This window comes from Geospiza fortis, unplaced genomic scaffold (genome assembly GCF_000277835.1).
Source record: "Geospiza fortis unplaced genomic scaffold, GeoFor_1.0 scaffold217, whole genome shotgun sequence".
NCBI lineage: Eukaryota > Metazoa > Chordata > Aves > Passeriformes > Thraupidae > Geospiza > Geospiza fortis.
Genome location: NW_005054392.1, coordinates 2,565,360 through 2,584,074, shown reverse-complemented (window position 1 = coordinate 2,584,074; position 18,715 = coordinate 2,565,360). Strand labels below are relative to the sequence as shown.

General features: G+C 38.4%; 1 protein-coding gene across 1 annotated transcript; it reads right to left on the bottom strand.

Annotated features, from left to right (window-relative positions):
- Positions 1-5,831: 5,831 nt before the first annotated feature.
- LOC102038751 (trace amine-associated receptor 1) lies at positions 5,832-6,833 on the bottom strand. The gene has a single exon (XM_005425666.1). The coding sequence runs from the start codon at positions 6,831-6,833 to the stop codon at positions 5,832-5,834; it is 1,002 nt and encodes a 333-aa protein (XP_005425723.1).
- Positions 6,834-18,715: the final 11,882 nt, after the last annotated feature.

The following is an 18,715-nucleotide window of genomic DNA, read 5'->3' as shown; positions in this document are numbered from 1 at the left end:
ATAAAAGTGAAAACATTCTTCCTTTCTTACAGGAAAAACTGGAAAGTTCTTGGTTTATATACAGCTAAAAATATTCATGGCTGTCTTTTGAGAAACTGCACATCCTTTCTAATGTCAGTGTTTGCTGTAATGCTTCAGCTCTGTTTCTGTTGCAGCCATTAAAGCTGACACGCAACTGATCCAGAAAGAAGACAATTTGATTAGGTTCTGTAAACAGAACAACAAATAAATTACTGTAATGTATTACTGTTAAAGCCGTATATGCCCATTTGTCAGGAATTTCTTGAAACAGTTACCCTCATTTACCTAATTTTCACTAAAGCTGATTAAATGTTGTAGGGTTTTTTTGTTAAAAAGCATTGTAGCTGAAAAATGGATGCTATTAAGCACTAATTTACCTGAACTTATCTGACTTCTTTGGCATATTTTAGTTTTGAGAGAAAAATTAATGCCTGTAAACAAAATTTTTAATTTAAATTTTGAAGAATTAATTTTGAAACTTTATGCTGGAAGATCAACACAGAGCTTGCAAAAATTAAACCAGTCTATTTCTTGAAGTTTTTAGATGGTGTTTTTGCAACTCAAAGATTTTGCTTTTTTTTTTTTTTTTTTTTTGCCACTATCTTAATATAATGTTTTGCTGACACTTTTTGTTAGAGCCGTTTTTGCCTGTGGACTCCACAAGAGGGTAGGAAATCCTTCCTGAATGTTTAGGCTGTGACAGAAAAGATTAAAAGAATAAAACAGAATTTAACTATTCTGACCACAGGCAGGCGCTGCAGAAATACCTGTGAGTTCCTGATCTGCAAATCATTTGAGGGTAAAAATATAGCACTTTGCTGAATAAAAATCATTGTCTTTGAAGAGAACTCTAAATGTTGCTGTTTGAGGCATTGCAACAGGGAGGCTGAGGGCAGATTTTGTGGGTGGGATACTCTTAATCACATGTGGCTGTCCTGTATGTTCAAACTTGGATGTACCAGAAAAGAAAAGGACCATGAAAGTGCTCCTAGACTGAGGCCCTTGCCTGGATGTGGAAGCTTGAACGTCCTTCTGAAACCAGAATTGTCCTTCCTCTGAGGGCAACGTCAATTCTTACTGGAATCAAGACATCCTAAACATCCTGGCTGATTCCCTGAGGAATAAGAACACTGTCTGTATTTGATAAAGACCAGAATTCTTCTAAAACAGTCCACTGTGTAGTGTGAAAAAATAGATTAATGTATGATAATATTTTTCAGGGAAAAAAAAAACCCAACCTCCCAAAGAAACCCACCAAAATAAAAAAAATTGACACAGACACTTTTGCTCCCCTGTGTACCAGCAGGTGTGGTCCACAGGAAAAAAAACCCCAAAACTTTTATTCTGATGCAATAGGTTTTCTGCCAAGCAGTGGGGTATTTTTTAGCAGCTAGTTTAGCAGCAGCATCAAGCTTAATAGCAGGGAGAACAACATGGAATGCCACAAAGTCATTCTAGAGCCAAATTACATCATCTGACAGATCTGTAAGAGCCCTTGGCCAGAAGAAGTACTAAAGACCTACTGACAGGTTGCAAATTGTTTAGCAAAACTAGCTAATGCTCCTTTAACATCCAAGGGCATACCTTGAACACACAGAAGGACGTGACACACTGAAACCTCACAGACAGGTCAATATTATTCCCTGAAGATGTGCTGTCTAGGAAAAAAGTTGTCACTGTAGGAAATATAATGTACAGGGTTGACTCTGAATTATTTATGCTGTATATTAATGAAGTAATTTTATCATTACTTAAATATCTCCAATTGCATTTGTGTCACCGGCTAGACATTTAATACTTACAAGAGCTTTCAGAAATACCTAAATGTTTTTTTAGAGACTTAGACACCTAACATTTATGTAGCACATGCAACTAACAGAAGGGATAATAATTTTAGATAATAACAAGGGCTTTTCCTTTATCTACCAGACCAGTAATTTCATCATAGAAGTTAATAAACTTTAGTCTTTGTCTAATGAAAACAGATTAGTCAAAAAGTGCTTACAGGCAGACATAGTTTTTTTTCTGAATTAAGTCTTCAAGTGCAATGTATGGAAGTAGCATCACAGATAATGAAGATGATCAGAAAATCTGCAGAAATAGAATGTCATAGAATATTGTGTCTAATGTTTGACTGCATCCAGTATTTTCTCCCTCGTTGAATGGATATTAATGCATTGTAGAGGACAGAGAGTGCACAGTGCGCACTGCCTAGATGAGTTAATGATTTAAGAAAAGCCATACACTTAGCAATATTTACACATTTTGACAGCTCATTTTTTCTGTTTGAAGACTGCACTAATATTTTTTATCTAGGAGTTTAAAATACTCCATATTGGAGTGACTCTTTCCTTTCTGAGGTTTCTGGAAGGGTCCTGCTTGGACAGTTGGTGCTTCTCCTCTTTTTCAATCCTCTTTTCCCATCCTCCTGCCTCTGGTATCTGATGGACCATGAGAGTTTGACACAGGAGGCACCACCATCCGTGAGGTGCTACATCAAAACTTGAGACACTAAGGCAGGATACAGGCAGCAGTTCAGGACTCTGAAAGTTGCTGCCCAGTTTTGTACAAAGTGTGGAAAGAAGGTGACATTGCAAATGGTCCTCACTGGTGACAAAAGGAACAGATGAAAGTTTACTGGCGAAACAGAGCCTTTCTGGAATAATCGCTTTGCACAAGTTTGTGCAGAAGTTAAAATATTTGAAATCACCCACAGGGGAATAATTTGTTTTGCAAAAGGTAGCCATCTGGAAAGTGTTTACCACGGTCACAAATTAAATGTGTTGATAGGGAATTTGACAATACCCTTTGCACTCCATTTGCACTATGATCCTTTGAGACTGCAGTAAGGTGTATTCTGCTCCACCAGACCTAACTCATAATCTGATTTGGACAACAGCATCAGGTATTTTATGCTTTCCTAATTTATTCATGTCTTGGGTTCAAATAGAGTCCCTGTGGCCTCATTAACACATCTAATTTGCACATCACCCTCCTGCTGGGAAATAGCCTTACCCAGTCTGTGATTAGAGATAATGAGAGAAAGTAACCTGGGACTTCATTACAGTCACTGTGCCAGACAAGGCTCTCTGTAAATAGAATGCAAGGAGGCTCTTTGGGAAAGTGCCACCTTTAGGTAAGAGGACACCAGAGGAAAAAGGTATTTCTGAAATTTTCTGACTTGGGCCATGCACAAAGCTGGCTTATATTTTAGTTTATTAAGAACAAAGAAGACACCCTTCTAGGGATAGGTGAAGCATACCAGCAATCTGTATGTGGAAACACCTTCTTCTGCAGAGAATAAATATTGGTGACACCTTGGCTAGACTGCCTTGCCCAGACAGTTTTTCATCTGTACACTGAAAATTTCTTTTACTATTTCCCCTTACACTAAGTAAGGGTCTTACGTAGCCACAATGTTTTGATGCCCTCTCTACTGGTTTTGGCTGGGAAATGGTTAATTTTCTTTTTAGTAGTTTGTGTGGTGTTGTGTTTTGGATTTGTGATGAAAGTAGTGTTGAAAACACATAAACAATCCCCATTTAAGCTAAGACTGAGCCGTGCTTGCACAATATTAAGGCCTTCTCTTTGAGTAGCCCGGGGGTGCACAACAGTTTGGGAGGGGACGTCTGAACCCAGCTGACCAGAGAGATACTCCACACCATATGATGTGCTCAGCAATAAAAACCTTGGGGGAAGAAGGAGGAACTGGAGTGTTGGGAGTTACAATGGTTTTTCCCCAAATAACCATTACATGCTTTCCTTGAAATTAATCTAGATCTGCTTTGTGGGTGGGAAGTAGTGATTAATTCCTTAATTTGCTTTACTTGCATGCATGGCTTTTGCACTACCTATTAGACTGTCTTTATCAGCAATTTTTCTCATTTCAGGAATCTGACTCTGGTTTCTATGGTTTATTAAGAAATAGCTTTGCAGTTGGGTTCAGGCACTGTCTTCAGGCACATGCTCTATTTGAACTACAGCCTGCCCTACAAACAAGTTGGGATCCTACTCGTTCATAAACTCCTCCTGCAACCAGAAAACAATGTCTGAGAGATACTACAACAAGTTATGAAAAGAAAATTACCAACTGTAAGCTCTGGTGCAGCTGGAATTGTCTGGAAACACAGTAATATTTCCAGATTTTCAGGGAGATAGGGTTATAAAGAAAGGGAAAGAAACAGCTTCGTTAACTTCCTGAAGGGACTGCATTAACTTGTGCTGATCTTACTAAATATACTTTAAAATGCCTTAGATTGCATTTGTCATAGAGGATCTATCTTTCCTTCAATCTAAATTATGACCAGACAAAAGGAGGTATCACCTGGCAGCACTTCTGAAATTGTTACTTCAAGAGAGATCAAAGTGTCCAAGTGATCACACATTTTATTTCAGAAAGTAACACTGTGAGGGTGAGAATGTTAACTACAGCAGGGCCAGACTCACTGGAGATGAAGGAAGAAAATAATTACCCATTATTTATCAGAGAGAGATTTTAAAAAATTATCTTGCTTTATTTTTGTGAGATTAAGTATTAAAGTAGTCATATTGTCATTAGAAAGGATCCATAGTAGAAGCACTGATGTGGCATACATTTCATTGCTCCTTTTTATGTCATTTTTAGGAGGGCAAACTTTACGAGATGGCAATGAAACAGTAATATACACAATTTCAGATCCTGATACTTTGCCCTGCTGAAATGTATCATCATTCAACTTTCAATCTTTTCAGCATAGAGTGCTTCAGTACTCCATAAAGCACACAAAACAAAGACAAGATACAGATATGATGCACTTTTACAAGGAACATGAATGGAGGACATACTGCTGAGTGTAGCTCTTATTTTAGTACAGAGTCATCAATTTCTCTCCATGGTCTTTTCTCAGATACTGATCATTTCCTGCCCACTCCCAATGCTGTTCCTTCATGATTCAGCTGAGTTCAACCACAGGATTTCTTCACAATTCTCTATATGCTTTCCTTGAAAGCTCTTACAGCATTGCCATGAGACAAAATAACATGTCCAAGCTAAAAAAAAGGTCTCTAAGATGCAACATAGCAAATAATGTTTTACATCTAAACAATCATATCATTTTCTGTCATTCTTGGGTGCAATGCAACTTTTTTGCAATTGCTTTTCACTTCAAACTTCATATTTTTTCCTTGTCTTTGATCTTGTTAAGCATGCTTTGATCTCATTAAGCTTCAAAGCCTTTAAGTGGCAAACTCATAAGTGACAAGTACTAGTTGAAATGGAAACAGAAAGAGCAGCACAACCTTTCTCTGTCTCACCTTCCCTCCATGGAGTGTGAGGGTATGGCTGGTTATTGGTCTGTTTTGAGCTCTGCACACATGTGGAAGGGGAAAGACAAAACTTAGAGAGCTTTGGGTTATTAGCCAAAGATGCCAAGAAATCCAAAGGAAAAGGTTTCTCTGCTCCTTCTAGAGGAGAACACAAATGAACATAAATATTGTATTATAAACATACTTGTTCAAGAAATTAATCTGTTGTGTCAGAATATTTTTTTAATTATGAAGATCCGGGATATAAACTGCTATAAGTTTTTTAAATGGAGCTCTTGCTCTTCTGTGCATTGGAAATAAATAGGTATAATCAAAACACCACCAAAAAAACCCAATCTGTAATGAAAGAATACGTAAAGCACAGTGGTTGCTTATCTGCTTGAACTATATGTGGTAAATAGGCAAACAAATTTTGGGAGAAATTTCCTTCCTTCCCAGCTCTTACATCTGGGAGTTCAGCCTCCAGGCAAAAGTTCAAAGCCATGCATCCAACCATTTAAAGCACATTAGTCTGAGAACAAATGAGTCCTGGAAGAGTCCTGTTGAAAAACTTTTCCTAACAGAATAATCTTTAATGCCCTGCGAAACCACATGTAAAAAAAAGCATAAACAATTGGGTTAAGTGTAGAATTTAAATAGCCAAACCAAACCAAAGCATCAATGAGAACAGGAGAAATCACGTAATTCATAAATGGATTGGTAGCTGTAAAGAAGAAGAATGGAGACCAGCAGATGAGAAACACTCCCATTATGATGCCTAAAGTCTTAGCAGCTTTCCTTTCTCTGCAGAATGAAATGCGATGCTTCATTTCAAATTGCATTTTTTTTCTGCTAATTGCATTGATGGATCTTGCCTGCTTCTTGGCTACAGAGTATATTTTCCTATAGATGCACAGCATAACAAATCCAGGGATGTAAAAAGACACTATGGAGGCCACAATACCTGAAGTTTCACTAAAAAGGAGAAAGCATCCTCCTGCACAGTGGACATGATTATAAATCTTTTCTGCCCCTCTCATATTTAGGTCTAGAAAGATCATCCCAAAACCAAAAGCAGCAGGGACCATCCAGCTTATACACACCATGACCACGATGACAAAAGTATTTATCTTTGATTTGTATCTTAAAGGGTCACACACAGAATAGTAACGATCGATGGATATGAAGGAAAGATGGAAGATAGAAGCTGTGCTCAGCATGATGTCCATGCTCGAGTGGATCTTGCAGAAGAACTCCCCAAAATACCAGCAGCGCTCAACAGAGCGCACCATGCTGCAAGGCATGATGAAGAATCCCAGCAGGAAGTCTACCGTAGCCATTGAAATTATCAGGAAATTTGTAGGCGTGTGGAGCTGCTTGAAATGTGATATTGAGATGATAACGGTCAGATTTCCAACCACTGTAGCCAGAATAATGCAAACCATGAAGATGTACATGGAAATACGGACGCTGTTTGACCAGCTGCTCCTTATGCAAGAGCCATTTACGGATTCACAGCACAATTGCATCCTTACTGGGGTCTCAAATCCACGTAGCTATGTAGCACAGGTACTGTTTTTCCCAATTCTAAGGTACATTTACAACTGGTTTTCTACTTTCTAGATAGAAAGAGCTGTAGAGAGGAAAAAAAAAGGGCATTGTAAACATCTTCATTTGGTTGGATGTGTAGGAAATTCACATTTCATTAGTTATGAAGTATAAAAATATTTTGTAATTACATTTAGCAGAATGACACTTTCATCATCTGGCTTCCCTGGAAATGGGAATCTCCTTTGATAAAATAAACTGCATAACAGCTTGTCCTCACACCAGGACAGCAGTGACTCTGAGGGGCCTGCCCTGGGCAGCGCCTTGTCCAGTGGGCAGATGAGAAGCCCTTTTCAATATTTCCTGTTTCTGTTTTCGGTCCTCGTCTTCTCCATCAGTATTAGCTGGAGTACTGTATCTCCACTTTGCTCTTGAAAATCAGTAATTTTAAATTCTGAAGCTCCCTCAGCTTCTTTTTGGATACAGAAGTCTAAAACCTACCAGTCTAAAAGAGAAGATGAGGAGTCCATGCCTGACCTCTCCTCCAGTCCTGCCTTGATAGTGATGACTGGACAGATCAAGTTTTACTGGAAAATCCTTGCAGGCTCTAGCTGTAAGTAGAGATGCAAGGAAAAGATCTCAGAAAAGAAAAAAGCTTTTCTGCCCTTTTGCTGACAAAATAAAATGGAAGAATCTGACTAATCTAAAACATTATCTGCTGTATAAGCAAATGGATTTTTTCTGTTGAACTCTAGTTTTTTTCAGTGCTAGGCATTTAGCACTACTATGATTATTGATTATATTAATCTGTTTTTTAACTAAGGCACAAACATGGAGAGAAACATTTTCAGAACATAGGTTTAGTTTGCATCCAAGGACACAAACACCACTGTCCTCTTGAGTAGGCAGTAGCATGTCCCTTTTGCAAATCACTCTTTTTATGAAAACTTTTAATGAAAGTACTTAAGCACTTGGCAAGCAATATTTATTTTTTAAAAATCTGTCTTTCTTTTAAATAATAGAAAGATAGTGTTATTGTGAAAAATAGAGATCATTAGCATATGTTGTTCAGTAGCACTATCGTTATGGTATAAAATGGTTGTCAGAAAAATACTGACAGCCAATTCAGCCAGTACTGATTTAACCCACTTGCTTTGGGATTTAGTTGCCTCTGGTTATTCTGGATAGAACATAATAAAAAAAAAATTCTTTCCCATATTAAACCAAATGTTATTACAAGCACACCATGGCACTGGAAAGGGAATGAATATAGGCAAAAAACAATAGCTAGCAAGAACTTGACAGCTACAGCTAGCAAACAGCCTGTGTTATACAGAGGGATTTTGCAAGTAGGGCCAGGCAGTGGCACCCAAGTGCCAGGAATTAGTTTCACCCAAAATCACTCTCAGGAGTGGGGAACATATGGAGTGTGAGTACATTTATGTACTATTTGGGGTGCTTTTCACTTCCTTTTTTCTGCCTACTAATATTTAACACCATCTCTGCTCTTTTCACCTCAATTTAATTATCACTTCATATACCTTTTCCTTCCATTTTTGTCAGTCTCTTCATGTTTCTTTTCCTGCCTGTCATTCCTTCTTTCACCACATTTACACCCAAGCCAGATGAATATTTATTAACTCAAATTTTCAATTTTCACAATAGAAAGAATTAAACACCAATTTAACTGTATCTACTGGGCATCATTATAAAGACTTTAAGCCCAATAAGATTGTAAATGTGTCACACAGATTTTGAACTTAGTTTGTTCTGTATAAAAGTATAAATAAATTAAATAATTGCGGTAAAACTCTCTATGAAGCCAATCAAAAATAATTAACATACTTGCTCTAGTTTTCCTTTAAGATTTACAAGATTGATAATTTCTCTGTGTTTTGTGATAGAAAAACTTTTTAGACTATAGAAATATTATCTGCCCTGAAAACAGGTTTGCTTAAACCAAAAAAAAAAACAAAAAAACAAAAAAAAAAAAAAACCAACAAAAAACCAAAACAGGGATTTTTTTAAAATTCTTTTTTTTAATAAAAGGAAGTAGAAACTCCAGCCAAAGGATGGAGAAAACGGAGATCAAGTGTGTGGCTTTGCATTACATGGAAACTAATTAAATCAAAACACGTGTGGCAAACTGTTCAAGTGAGCTGAACTCTGAAGAAGTTTTCAAGAAGAAAGCAGAATGCTTTCCTTCCATCTATAGTCACAAAGGTTAAAATGTAACAAAATGGAAATACAAAGAAACATGCTCTTAAAAACCTCTTCTCTTACCTTTGTCACTTCATGCTGGGTAGAAGTCTGCTCTTGACACTCATTTGTTTTCTGCTGGTTGAGCGGCACTTCTTCTTTTTAAAGACCATCTCAGAAGGCAGCTGATCCTCTTCACCACCATTACAGTCCTGGGTAACACAAATTTTGAGAAAACAGGCTTTTAATCCACAGCTGGAGGAACCTCCAGGAACCCCTGTGTGTTACTGGGGCGTGCTGGTGTGATGAGCAGCATTCTGGGCCATTTGACTCAGTAGCAGCTGTTGATGTGAATAGTAGCTCAAACTGTTTATTTTGTCACCCACATAGACAGCAAAATTGTGGCTGTAGCTCTCATACTGGTTTAATGGGCCTTATTTATGGGTAAATTGAATTTATTTGAAGTATGTTTACATGTTTGATTAAATGTTACAATCATATTGTGAGTGTACAGTATTATCTAATCAAAGAGCAAAAAACACTATGTAGTCTACCTCCTGTAAGCTTTTAAAATATAGCAAAATACATAAGTATAGGTTGGTTACAGAAGCTTGTAAGATTTCCTTGAAAAGGTATAATGTAGACAGAGTGACACGTTGTGTATCTACCAGCCTAGCTATGATTACTGAACAAACAGGTTTAATCTATCAGCTCACCAGCTAACAGCTATTTGCAAGATACAACTATTGAAAAAGTGTTTTAAGTAAACACCTTCTATTGGCTGTACCAGAGTCACAGACGAGAAGCATCAATTATTTGCTCCACAAAGGATCATGCAGCCTTTTAAAACAGTGATACTGCTGAATGTAAAAAAGTGTTATTGAGATGACCATCAGCTAAAGCCCAGCTAAGCTGGGTGCCTCGAAGGCATATACAACAATGTGGGTTAAGATACTACTTCTTGCAAATTCTTTTGATGACCTGGGTTAGCTACCTTATTATGTTGTGTGCACAAAAATCAAAATGGGTACATACAACTCAGTTCTTTCTTTTTTTTTTTTTTTGAGGCTGTTCTCGTATACAGACTGACATTTTGCACTACAAGGTTCTCTTTGCGATAAAAAAAGAGTTTGACAACTAAAAAAGTGCAGAAACAATGATCAGGCTGAGAGAGAGATCACTGGAGAGCGTTGAGGGGATGTGTTTAGGAGAGTAGTCAGGTCCAATTCTTCAGTGCTGGGGAAAAGTGAAAAAGTCGTATTAGGTCCCAAATACCAGTCTGTGAAAGAGGCCTTCATCCTTCTGAGATGCTGTGTGCTGCCTTGGAGCCAGGCACTTCTCTTTGAGGAGTGAAGGTTCAGGCCTTGGTAACTACTGTCTTGACACACATGCATTTTATAGGAAGGTAAAATTTAGGGGAACAAACCCATGTTAACATGACTCTGTACAACTCATTGTTCTAAAGAAGTCTGGCAGCCAGCTCATTATGGGCACTCAGTCCTAGGCCATCCATGCATGCACACAGGGCTCTCCCACCGTGTTCCACGCTCTGTCCCTTGAGTAACACAGGGCCAAAACTCAAGGGCATTTTCTGGAACGGCAGCTCTGCTTCAAGTGTTGGTTCTGGAGGCAGCTCCCTGGCAGCAACCTGCAAACCTCTGGGGGAACCCTAGGGGCTGGGGAGCCTTCCCCTGCCCTGAGCAGGCGTGAACCACAGATCTAGGGGGAGCTGTGAGCATGGGAACGGTGATATTTAACTGTGTGTTGGCTGAAATGAATGTAAAAGCAGGATGTTTTGGTATATCAAGATAATTAAGTAATTAAGCAGGCCAAATTGTCAACTAATTTAGAATGAGAAGGAACACTGTGGTAACAAGCTTTCACTCTGTTGGTGCAGACGCTTCTAACAGACATTTTCTTGTGCCTTAATGCTGATGTGGAAAAAATATTCCAAATATTCATGTCATGAAAATATTTATGTCATGAAAATATTCTCAGACTTGCTCCTTAAAATATCAAAGAGAAACATGCCAAACTCTGTTTGTGTGAAAACTCAAAGCACTTACAAATTGCCAGTGTTTAGCAGTCTTTTGAATCTGTAGTTTAGTAAAGCAGTTATACATCAAAATTCAAAATAAAAACTTTTCTACAAAATTGTTCCTGTGGCTTTTTTTTTTTCCTGAAGAAAAGTTATATTTCTGCAATAAGTAGCTTCAGAATTCTGGAAAACCAAGAAAGAGAGATGTCGCAATATCTAGAATACTGTGGGTGATCTACTCCCCTTGTTTGTTTGTCTTTAAAACATAAAGTAATTAAAATGGAAAACAGCACAGAAGGGCATGGAAATAGCACTTTTTTCAGACATTAAAACATTTGAAAAATGTGTTGAAAAGTTATCTTGCCCTTCTTACACAAAACTGTGGAAGGAACATTGGAAGTGGGAAAGAACAAAAAAGGACTTGAAAATGAGAACTGTTACTATGAAAAAAATGTCAGGAAAGCACAGGTTTCTTCTGTGATTCATTTAGCTTGCATTTCTGTGGTGAATCAGCAGAAAGTTTCTCATTTTCACACAATTCATTTTAAAAACTGTTTCTCTGTTAGGGGAACCATGGAGGCTGTAAGATGACCTTGTGGCTGAAGAGGAGTTTTGAAAGTGTATGACTCCACTCATCTTGTATGCATTTATTAGGAAAAAAAAAAGAGCACAATTTAAAAAAAAAATCTTCCTAAATTTCCTTTTACGTGCTTGAAATCTAGGAGGAAATGCTCAAATTCCTAACAAGCTAGTAGTACAAAATAATTATTTCTTTATAGGTGTTAAACAAGAAGATCTTGCAACTACTAATCCGAATGCTTCTTCTGCAAACCCGGTGCAGTTCCACTGAAGAGAGTCTGAAATTAGCCCAGATTTGTACCAGAGGAATTTGGACAACAGATGAGATGACTGAGCTGTAAACATTTTCCCACGGTTCCTATTCCTAGTTTTCAGTAGAAAACATCATTTTTCCTTGTCAAGTAAAGCCAGCTGTTTATACAGAGTAAAGCAATGTTTGTGCTCCTTCTGCAAGTATAGTGCTTAGGCTAAGGACTATCAACCCAAACTCCAACATAAATGCAAATCTCTGAAATGCACAGAGGAGTAAGAGATTCCAAGAAAATAATGTTTTAATAGCAAAGCAAAACAAATCCATCCAAAGCCAAGAAACTATCTCTGCACAGGGTGAGGAGTTCTACATATTTGGTAGTTTCAGTAAGTAATGCCATAATGTGGTCCATTGCCTTCACTCTGCAGCAAAAGCTTCTCTCAGGACTCCCGAGGGCAGGAGGAGCCCCTTGCCTCTCACTCCAGCAGGGCAAGTGATCCTTGCAGCTGCTGCACAGAGCAGAGGCACAGCAGGGCAGGTCCCTTGTGCCTTGCCAATGCTTCTCTGCACCCATCAACCCAACAGGAACAAACTGCAGTTACTGGCTGTAACTGCTTTGTTGGTATTTGCTGGCCTCTGAACACCTCCTCCAAAAAGAAGGCAAACACAGAGGAGGGAAGCACCAAACAGTGAAAAGGTCCAATCCCATTCTGCATCCTTATGGCTCTCTAATATCTTCACAGAAAGGAAAGAGCCTTACTCTGAATTCATAGCTGTGTGTGAAAAGAGCTTTGCCCCAGCTGTGTTTTTCTTTCAGCCATTGGGAAGGAATGGCTTTTTAAATCATTCTTTAAATCATACTTACTGCTGTTGGTGCTATTGCTGCTCACTGCAGAAAGAACTGTGCAGAATAACAACCATTATCTTCAGAGCTAACCGTAGGAGATTCATCTTTGAAAGAAAATTACATCCCAGACTAGCAAGTCAGCAGCTCACCGTATTCTGGACTGCATGCCTCGGAGATGATACGGCACAGGAGTCACTTCCTCATCACCAACCAGCACAGGCTGCAGATACACCATGGAACAGACTCATCCCACACCAATTCTCCCAGCTAAGTGGCTGCATGCTTGGTCTGACTGGTTCACAGCCTGCTGGGAAAATCTCATCAACAGGATGACGTAAATCTTAAATATCCAGAAAAGATAAACATGTAATAGTGGCTTGTGCCACTAGCATATGCAAAGATGAATCAATTTGAAGCAAGCTAAAGCCAGGCTTCTTTTATGAAAATAAGCATTCAAAGTGAAGGAAATGTTTATTGTGGTCAAGGAACACACATTAGATGAAGCTAATAGCACTGAACGGTTTTTAAGATTGCCCAATATTTCACTTCCTCCTTTCAGTTTTGTGTGATGTTGACAAACTTTAACGCTTTCAGTTATCTTTAAAAATTTGAATTGCTTATCCCAGAGTGGATATTTCCCAAAGCTCTAAGCACAATACTTTGACAGTGTCTGATAATAAGACTGATTAAATGATATTGTTTCCTTCTAATGAAAAATTTTGCTAGCTGTTTATTTATGATGCTCAGGTGTTTATATGATATGCTTTGTAGCAGGGACTTAAGAGCTGCTGCTTTCCTATTTACATACTTCTACCGTACCAGAGAACTGTACATGCAGCTCAATGACAGCATCCCCCATCCTCAAACAATACTTTTAGTATTGCTGTGGAACCCAAGAAGGAGCATCCTTCCAGGAAAAAAAGTAACCCCAGAGAAAAGAACTGATCCACTTTGGGTCAGTTTGTGTGTGTCATTTGGTGGGCTGCATTGGTGGAGAGCCAGGCCTTTCAGCTCCTGCTCCCCAGAGGATTCTCTGTGCCTGTAGCAGGACCTGTGGGGCTCAGGCTGCAACGTCTCCCCTGGACATCTGGTGTTGAAATAAGCTTGGGACTTAGGAAAGTATGGCACTGGCAAGGGGGCACAAAGGATGTAAGGCTGAACAAGAAGGACAACTGATGGTGAAATGAAAGTCTTGAAATGTCACATTCTGGTCTGGAAGTGTGTCTACTCTACTGGAAGCCACTGAGAGCTAAAATTGCTAATAAAGATTTATATGTCAATAAATTATGCCCTCTAGCTTGCCTTCTCATGGACTATTCTCTGTTCCTTTCACAAATGCTGGATTTGACTACAGTAGACACATGCTATTTTCCTAGAAATATTGAATCTGACTGTTTCTAGTAGTCCATTTGCAAGCCCAACAGGTGCCAGTGCTAATGCACCATGGGCCATTTTCAAGGGGGCAACATTCCAGGGCCATCTTTTCCTTCTGCAGCCATTTCTTGGTGTAGGAAGCAGTGATGCTGTGCACGAACATCAGCAGTATCATGGCACTGCAGAAGCATCAACACAACTAGTACAGAAATTGCCATGCCAGAGGCTGTACCCTTTCATGCTGACCCTCTGCTCAGGAAGACATGCCTGAGCAGCCCATTTTTTTCACCAGAAAAGGTTTTTTTATCTTGTGCTTTATTTAGAGCAGTATTTCAGTTGAATACCAGGTCACTGAAGAAGAGGTAAGAGTGTACTGAAGTCGATTTGAACTTGATTTATGAGTTGTTATTGAGTTCTTACTGACTAGTTAGCTCCTGCCAATATACAAGACACTTAGAGGGAACAGATGGCAACAGGAGGTTCAGCTGTTTAAATGTTCCTCTACCATCTTGTGTACGTTTTTGTTCATGCAGGTGAGGACTGGTGAAGAGAAAGCATCTGTCTTCTCCTGCCTTCCTTTTTCACCCCCTGTAGATCATTTTGTTCTTATCTGCAGTTCTCCCTTCTACTTGCAAATGTTTGTAAGTCATGAAGATCTAATGATGAGCCTTGGCAAATCAGGGAGGAATACCGGTCACGTCCTTGGCGACAGAAGGGACAACAATCTATAAGAAAAGGCTCAGCAGAAAACAACTGGCATTGTAAAACTCCCTTGGCAAAATACAGGAGTGGTTACATTAAGTGTTACACAACCCTCAAGTGCAAGAGGTTTCTGGTTTTGATTAGTCTAATGCTGAGCTTGGACAAATTCCTGCAAACAGAGGTTAATGTTAACATGAATAAACAACTAAAAGGCCTAGTGTAACACTAAAGATAGTCTCATAAACTCTTCAACAAAATAAATGTTTAAGTCTGCTTCTAGGTAATGATGATTGATTAAACTTAAGCTTTTATATATACACAATCCTCATACATACAGCCATCTGATACTCTTAAGGTCCAGCTAATTTACACTAGTTATGAAAAGGCCACACATATTTTTTTACTCACACCTGCCAAAAGCTTCCTGTCTTTCAGCCTAGCTACCAGGAAGGACCTCATTATTTATTAATGACCATGTTTTTACAGTTTGCTCTTCCCTCCTGTAAATCAGTGTCAGATATATTTGATTTCTTCTTAGACAAGAATATTTCTTTTTAAATACATGTTCCTATGAATGAATTACAATGTGTTTTCACCATTTGTTTATGGTAGTTGTTGCAGCCAACTTGGCATAAGAACATCTCTGAGAAAATTGGAGAAGACAACTACTTTACAAGAAGGGGATAGGAAGAAAATAAAGGCTTGTACATTTTTTCATCAATTTTTGTACTCTTTGTCAGCTGGGTGATAAACTAAGGTACTGGGAATGTCACAGGATCAGTGAACCTAACTTTTGTCAGGATGGGAGCTGTATCAGTCACTATCTCTGAACTCTTTGGGGCAGTGTTGATGACTTCCAACCACAACCAAACCCAGTCAAGTTGTGTGGACCCTCCATGCAGAGGAAACTGAAAAACCCCACAGATTATGACTGTTTGAATTCAAAGCTAAATGTAGAACAGCTCTGTTTCTGCAGATGCACAATCAGTAGATGCAAACTGAATGTAACCACCACTGATTTTAGTGATAGTATAGCAAACTCACTGCCCCAATTTGACTTTATTGGACCTCATTGAAAAGAGCATTATGTCAATATTTCTGGCTCCTAGTGGAGACAAAATGAAAGGAAAGGAGAGCTTTAGGTGTTATATAGCAGCACTTAGCCAGAACAGGAATAAATGCTATACGGAAAACTTAGAAAGGTCTCTAAAAAGCATGGGAGAGTGTATCCTAAAGAGTCTATAAGTAACATGGCAATGGCATTGGCCTAGATTTCAGTGTACTTTCTTTGCTCAACTTAATGGAAACTGTCTGGTAGCACTACATTTTGTCTAAGAATTTCATAAATGTTGCAGAATAAAGGTTAGATTTTTTCAAACTCACCCATAAATTTGACAAGAAAGTCTTGCCTGAACTGTCCCCTCTCCCCTCCACAATGAATTTTCCTTAGAGAGCCCTTAACTAGAACTGAATAGACCTTTTTCACTTTACAAAAATCAGTCTCAGTTGGCTGGAAATACATCAAGGTGAATTGCAAAATAGAAAAATAACCATCTTAAAAAAAACTTACCTTAATGTTTCCATGTATTTGACTTCGGTAAGTTCAAGTGTCTCATACTCCTAATGTTCATTTAGAAGTAAATGTTCAAAATTGCTGTTACAAAAGTCATCCATTGATCTTGAAGACTCTCTCAAAGGTATTCAAATTAATTTTTTTTAGTTTTATGATATTATGTTTTGCAATACATAAGCTAGCTGACCAACTGTATGCAAATATTCATTCTCCCATTTTTCTGAAAGGGGATTTCCTAAAGATTGACTGTATTTTTGACATTAAAATCTATCCCTGCTTTGTATACTCCTTGTTAATCTTGCATCCTGACACCATTGCAGCTCCCAGACTATGAGGTTATCAATTAACTTTAACATTGGAAGTAGCAAATGAAGATGGATAGACAAAATTAAAATTATGCAGTTACAATGCATTTCCTATATTGTACATATTTGTAGTAGAAACTCCCTGCTGCCATGAGAATATTTGAACAGAAGGTAGATTATTTCCCTTAAAGCTTTATAGTAATGAGTGGCTACAATAAATATTTTAATACTTTCACAGCTACTTTTTTTTTTCAGACTGAAAGAGAAAATAACATAGTGTTGTCAGTATGCAAAGTTTCTCTTTCACCAATCAGCTGTGTCTGATTCACAGATAAACAACACTTGGCAATGTTGTCATGCTCATCTGTGGCTTCAGTAGGAGATGGTGTTTGTCTACAGTGTTAAAAGGCTAATTTTTGGAAGGTGTACTATAATTATTTCTCTGTTGGGGCTTCATGACATTTCATGGTCCATCACAAGGCACAGAGAAGCATTCCTGTATTAGCTGGGGTAAACCTTATAATAACTGCTGCTCTCTTTATTGACCTATGCAAGTTATTTCTCTTTTTCAACTTTGTTGCCCTGATGGTGGACATTGGCATTGCAAACACCATCTGGATGAAGTGGGGTTCTAATTCAATTGTTGGTTAATTAGAAATTCTGCAGCTCAAATTCAGGTCATTGTCATTCTGTCTGTCACTCACTAAAAGTGCACTGATTCAATGTACCCAGGAATGGTGTCCTATACTGTCAGTAATTCACCCATGATAATGTAAGTTGTTCATATATGCTTAGCTTTGAATTACTTGGCCTAAAAGTCGCATGACCTCTGATTGTACCTCACTGTACCACATTATTTAATGCATAACTTGAGGTCACGATGACTTAAATGTATGTGTAAGGACATGGCTGAAGAGTCCTTCTCTCTTTAAAACTCCAGATTATTAAGATTTTGTTTCTCTATTTTTTCCAAAGGCCTCCTTACTTTAACTCAATATGTAAAATAAAGTACATTAGATTTTACTCAAAGTTTCCCCAAAATTGTTAATAGTTTTACTTAAGGTAGCTGCAAGGTTTGGATCATATTTGTTTAAATGGAGTATTTTTGAAGCCTTGCATCAATAAAATCTATTATGAACTTGTTTTTCTTTCTGTGTGGTTAGAAACACTGTGGACAGGTGGGTCTTGTTTGCTTTGGCCAGCATCAAGGTGTAAGGAAGAAATATTGATATATGAAGAGCATGCTTTTCCAGCTTAGAGAGGGATGGGTCTCATTAAGATACCATCTGTAGTAGCTTTTGGGGTGGGGTCATTGATGTGAATTACTTATAAATTAATTTGACTTTTCTACTCTGGCAGATCTGTCCCAGAGTCAGTAAATACTGCTGCTGTTAAAGATAAATGTCATTTGTTGCATCGGGCATTCATTACCTCTCTGCTTCTCTATTCTGAATGTTTCTGTAATTTGCATCATTTGAAATTTCCTTTTATTACAAAACCTCATATTTCATTATCTGAACTTTGTCTAGACACTTGTGACAACCAGTCAGTGAGGTGAAGATCTGGTTGGTTTTTGCAATCCCTTCAGGGGATCCTCCCCCAAAAGCAGGGTTCATTGTTCTTGTGTATTGAAAGGGTGGAGGTATTCTGAGGCTGCTGCAACAGTCCATGCAACTTCATCCTCCGCTTGTCCAAATTCTTGCTTTGTCCTCAGATGGCACCCTTGGAACCCTCTCAGGGAGAGGAAAGTTGTGCAGCACATCTCAAAAACTGCAGGTGAGCCATTCTTCAAATTTGCTTTTAGTGTAATTTTCAAGGAATCCTGGACGTCTACATTCTGCTAATGGATGAGATACAAGAGTCCTTCCCTGATATCCTGTATCAGGAATAGCAATATTTATTGTATCCTAACTGTGTCAAGCTCTGACAACCCAAGACAGTCAGCTCTGCATCTACCTGGGAAGTACCCAAAACTTCAGAAATGCCAGCAAGCAAT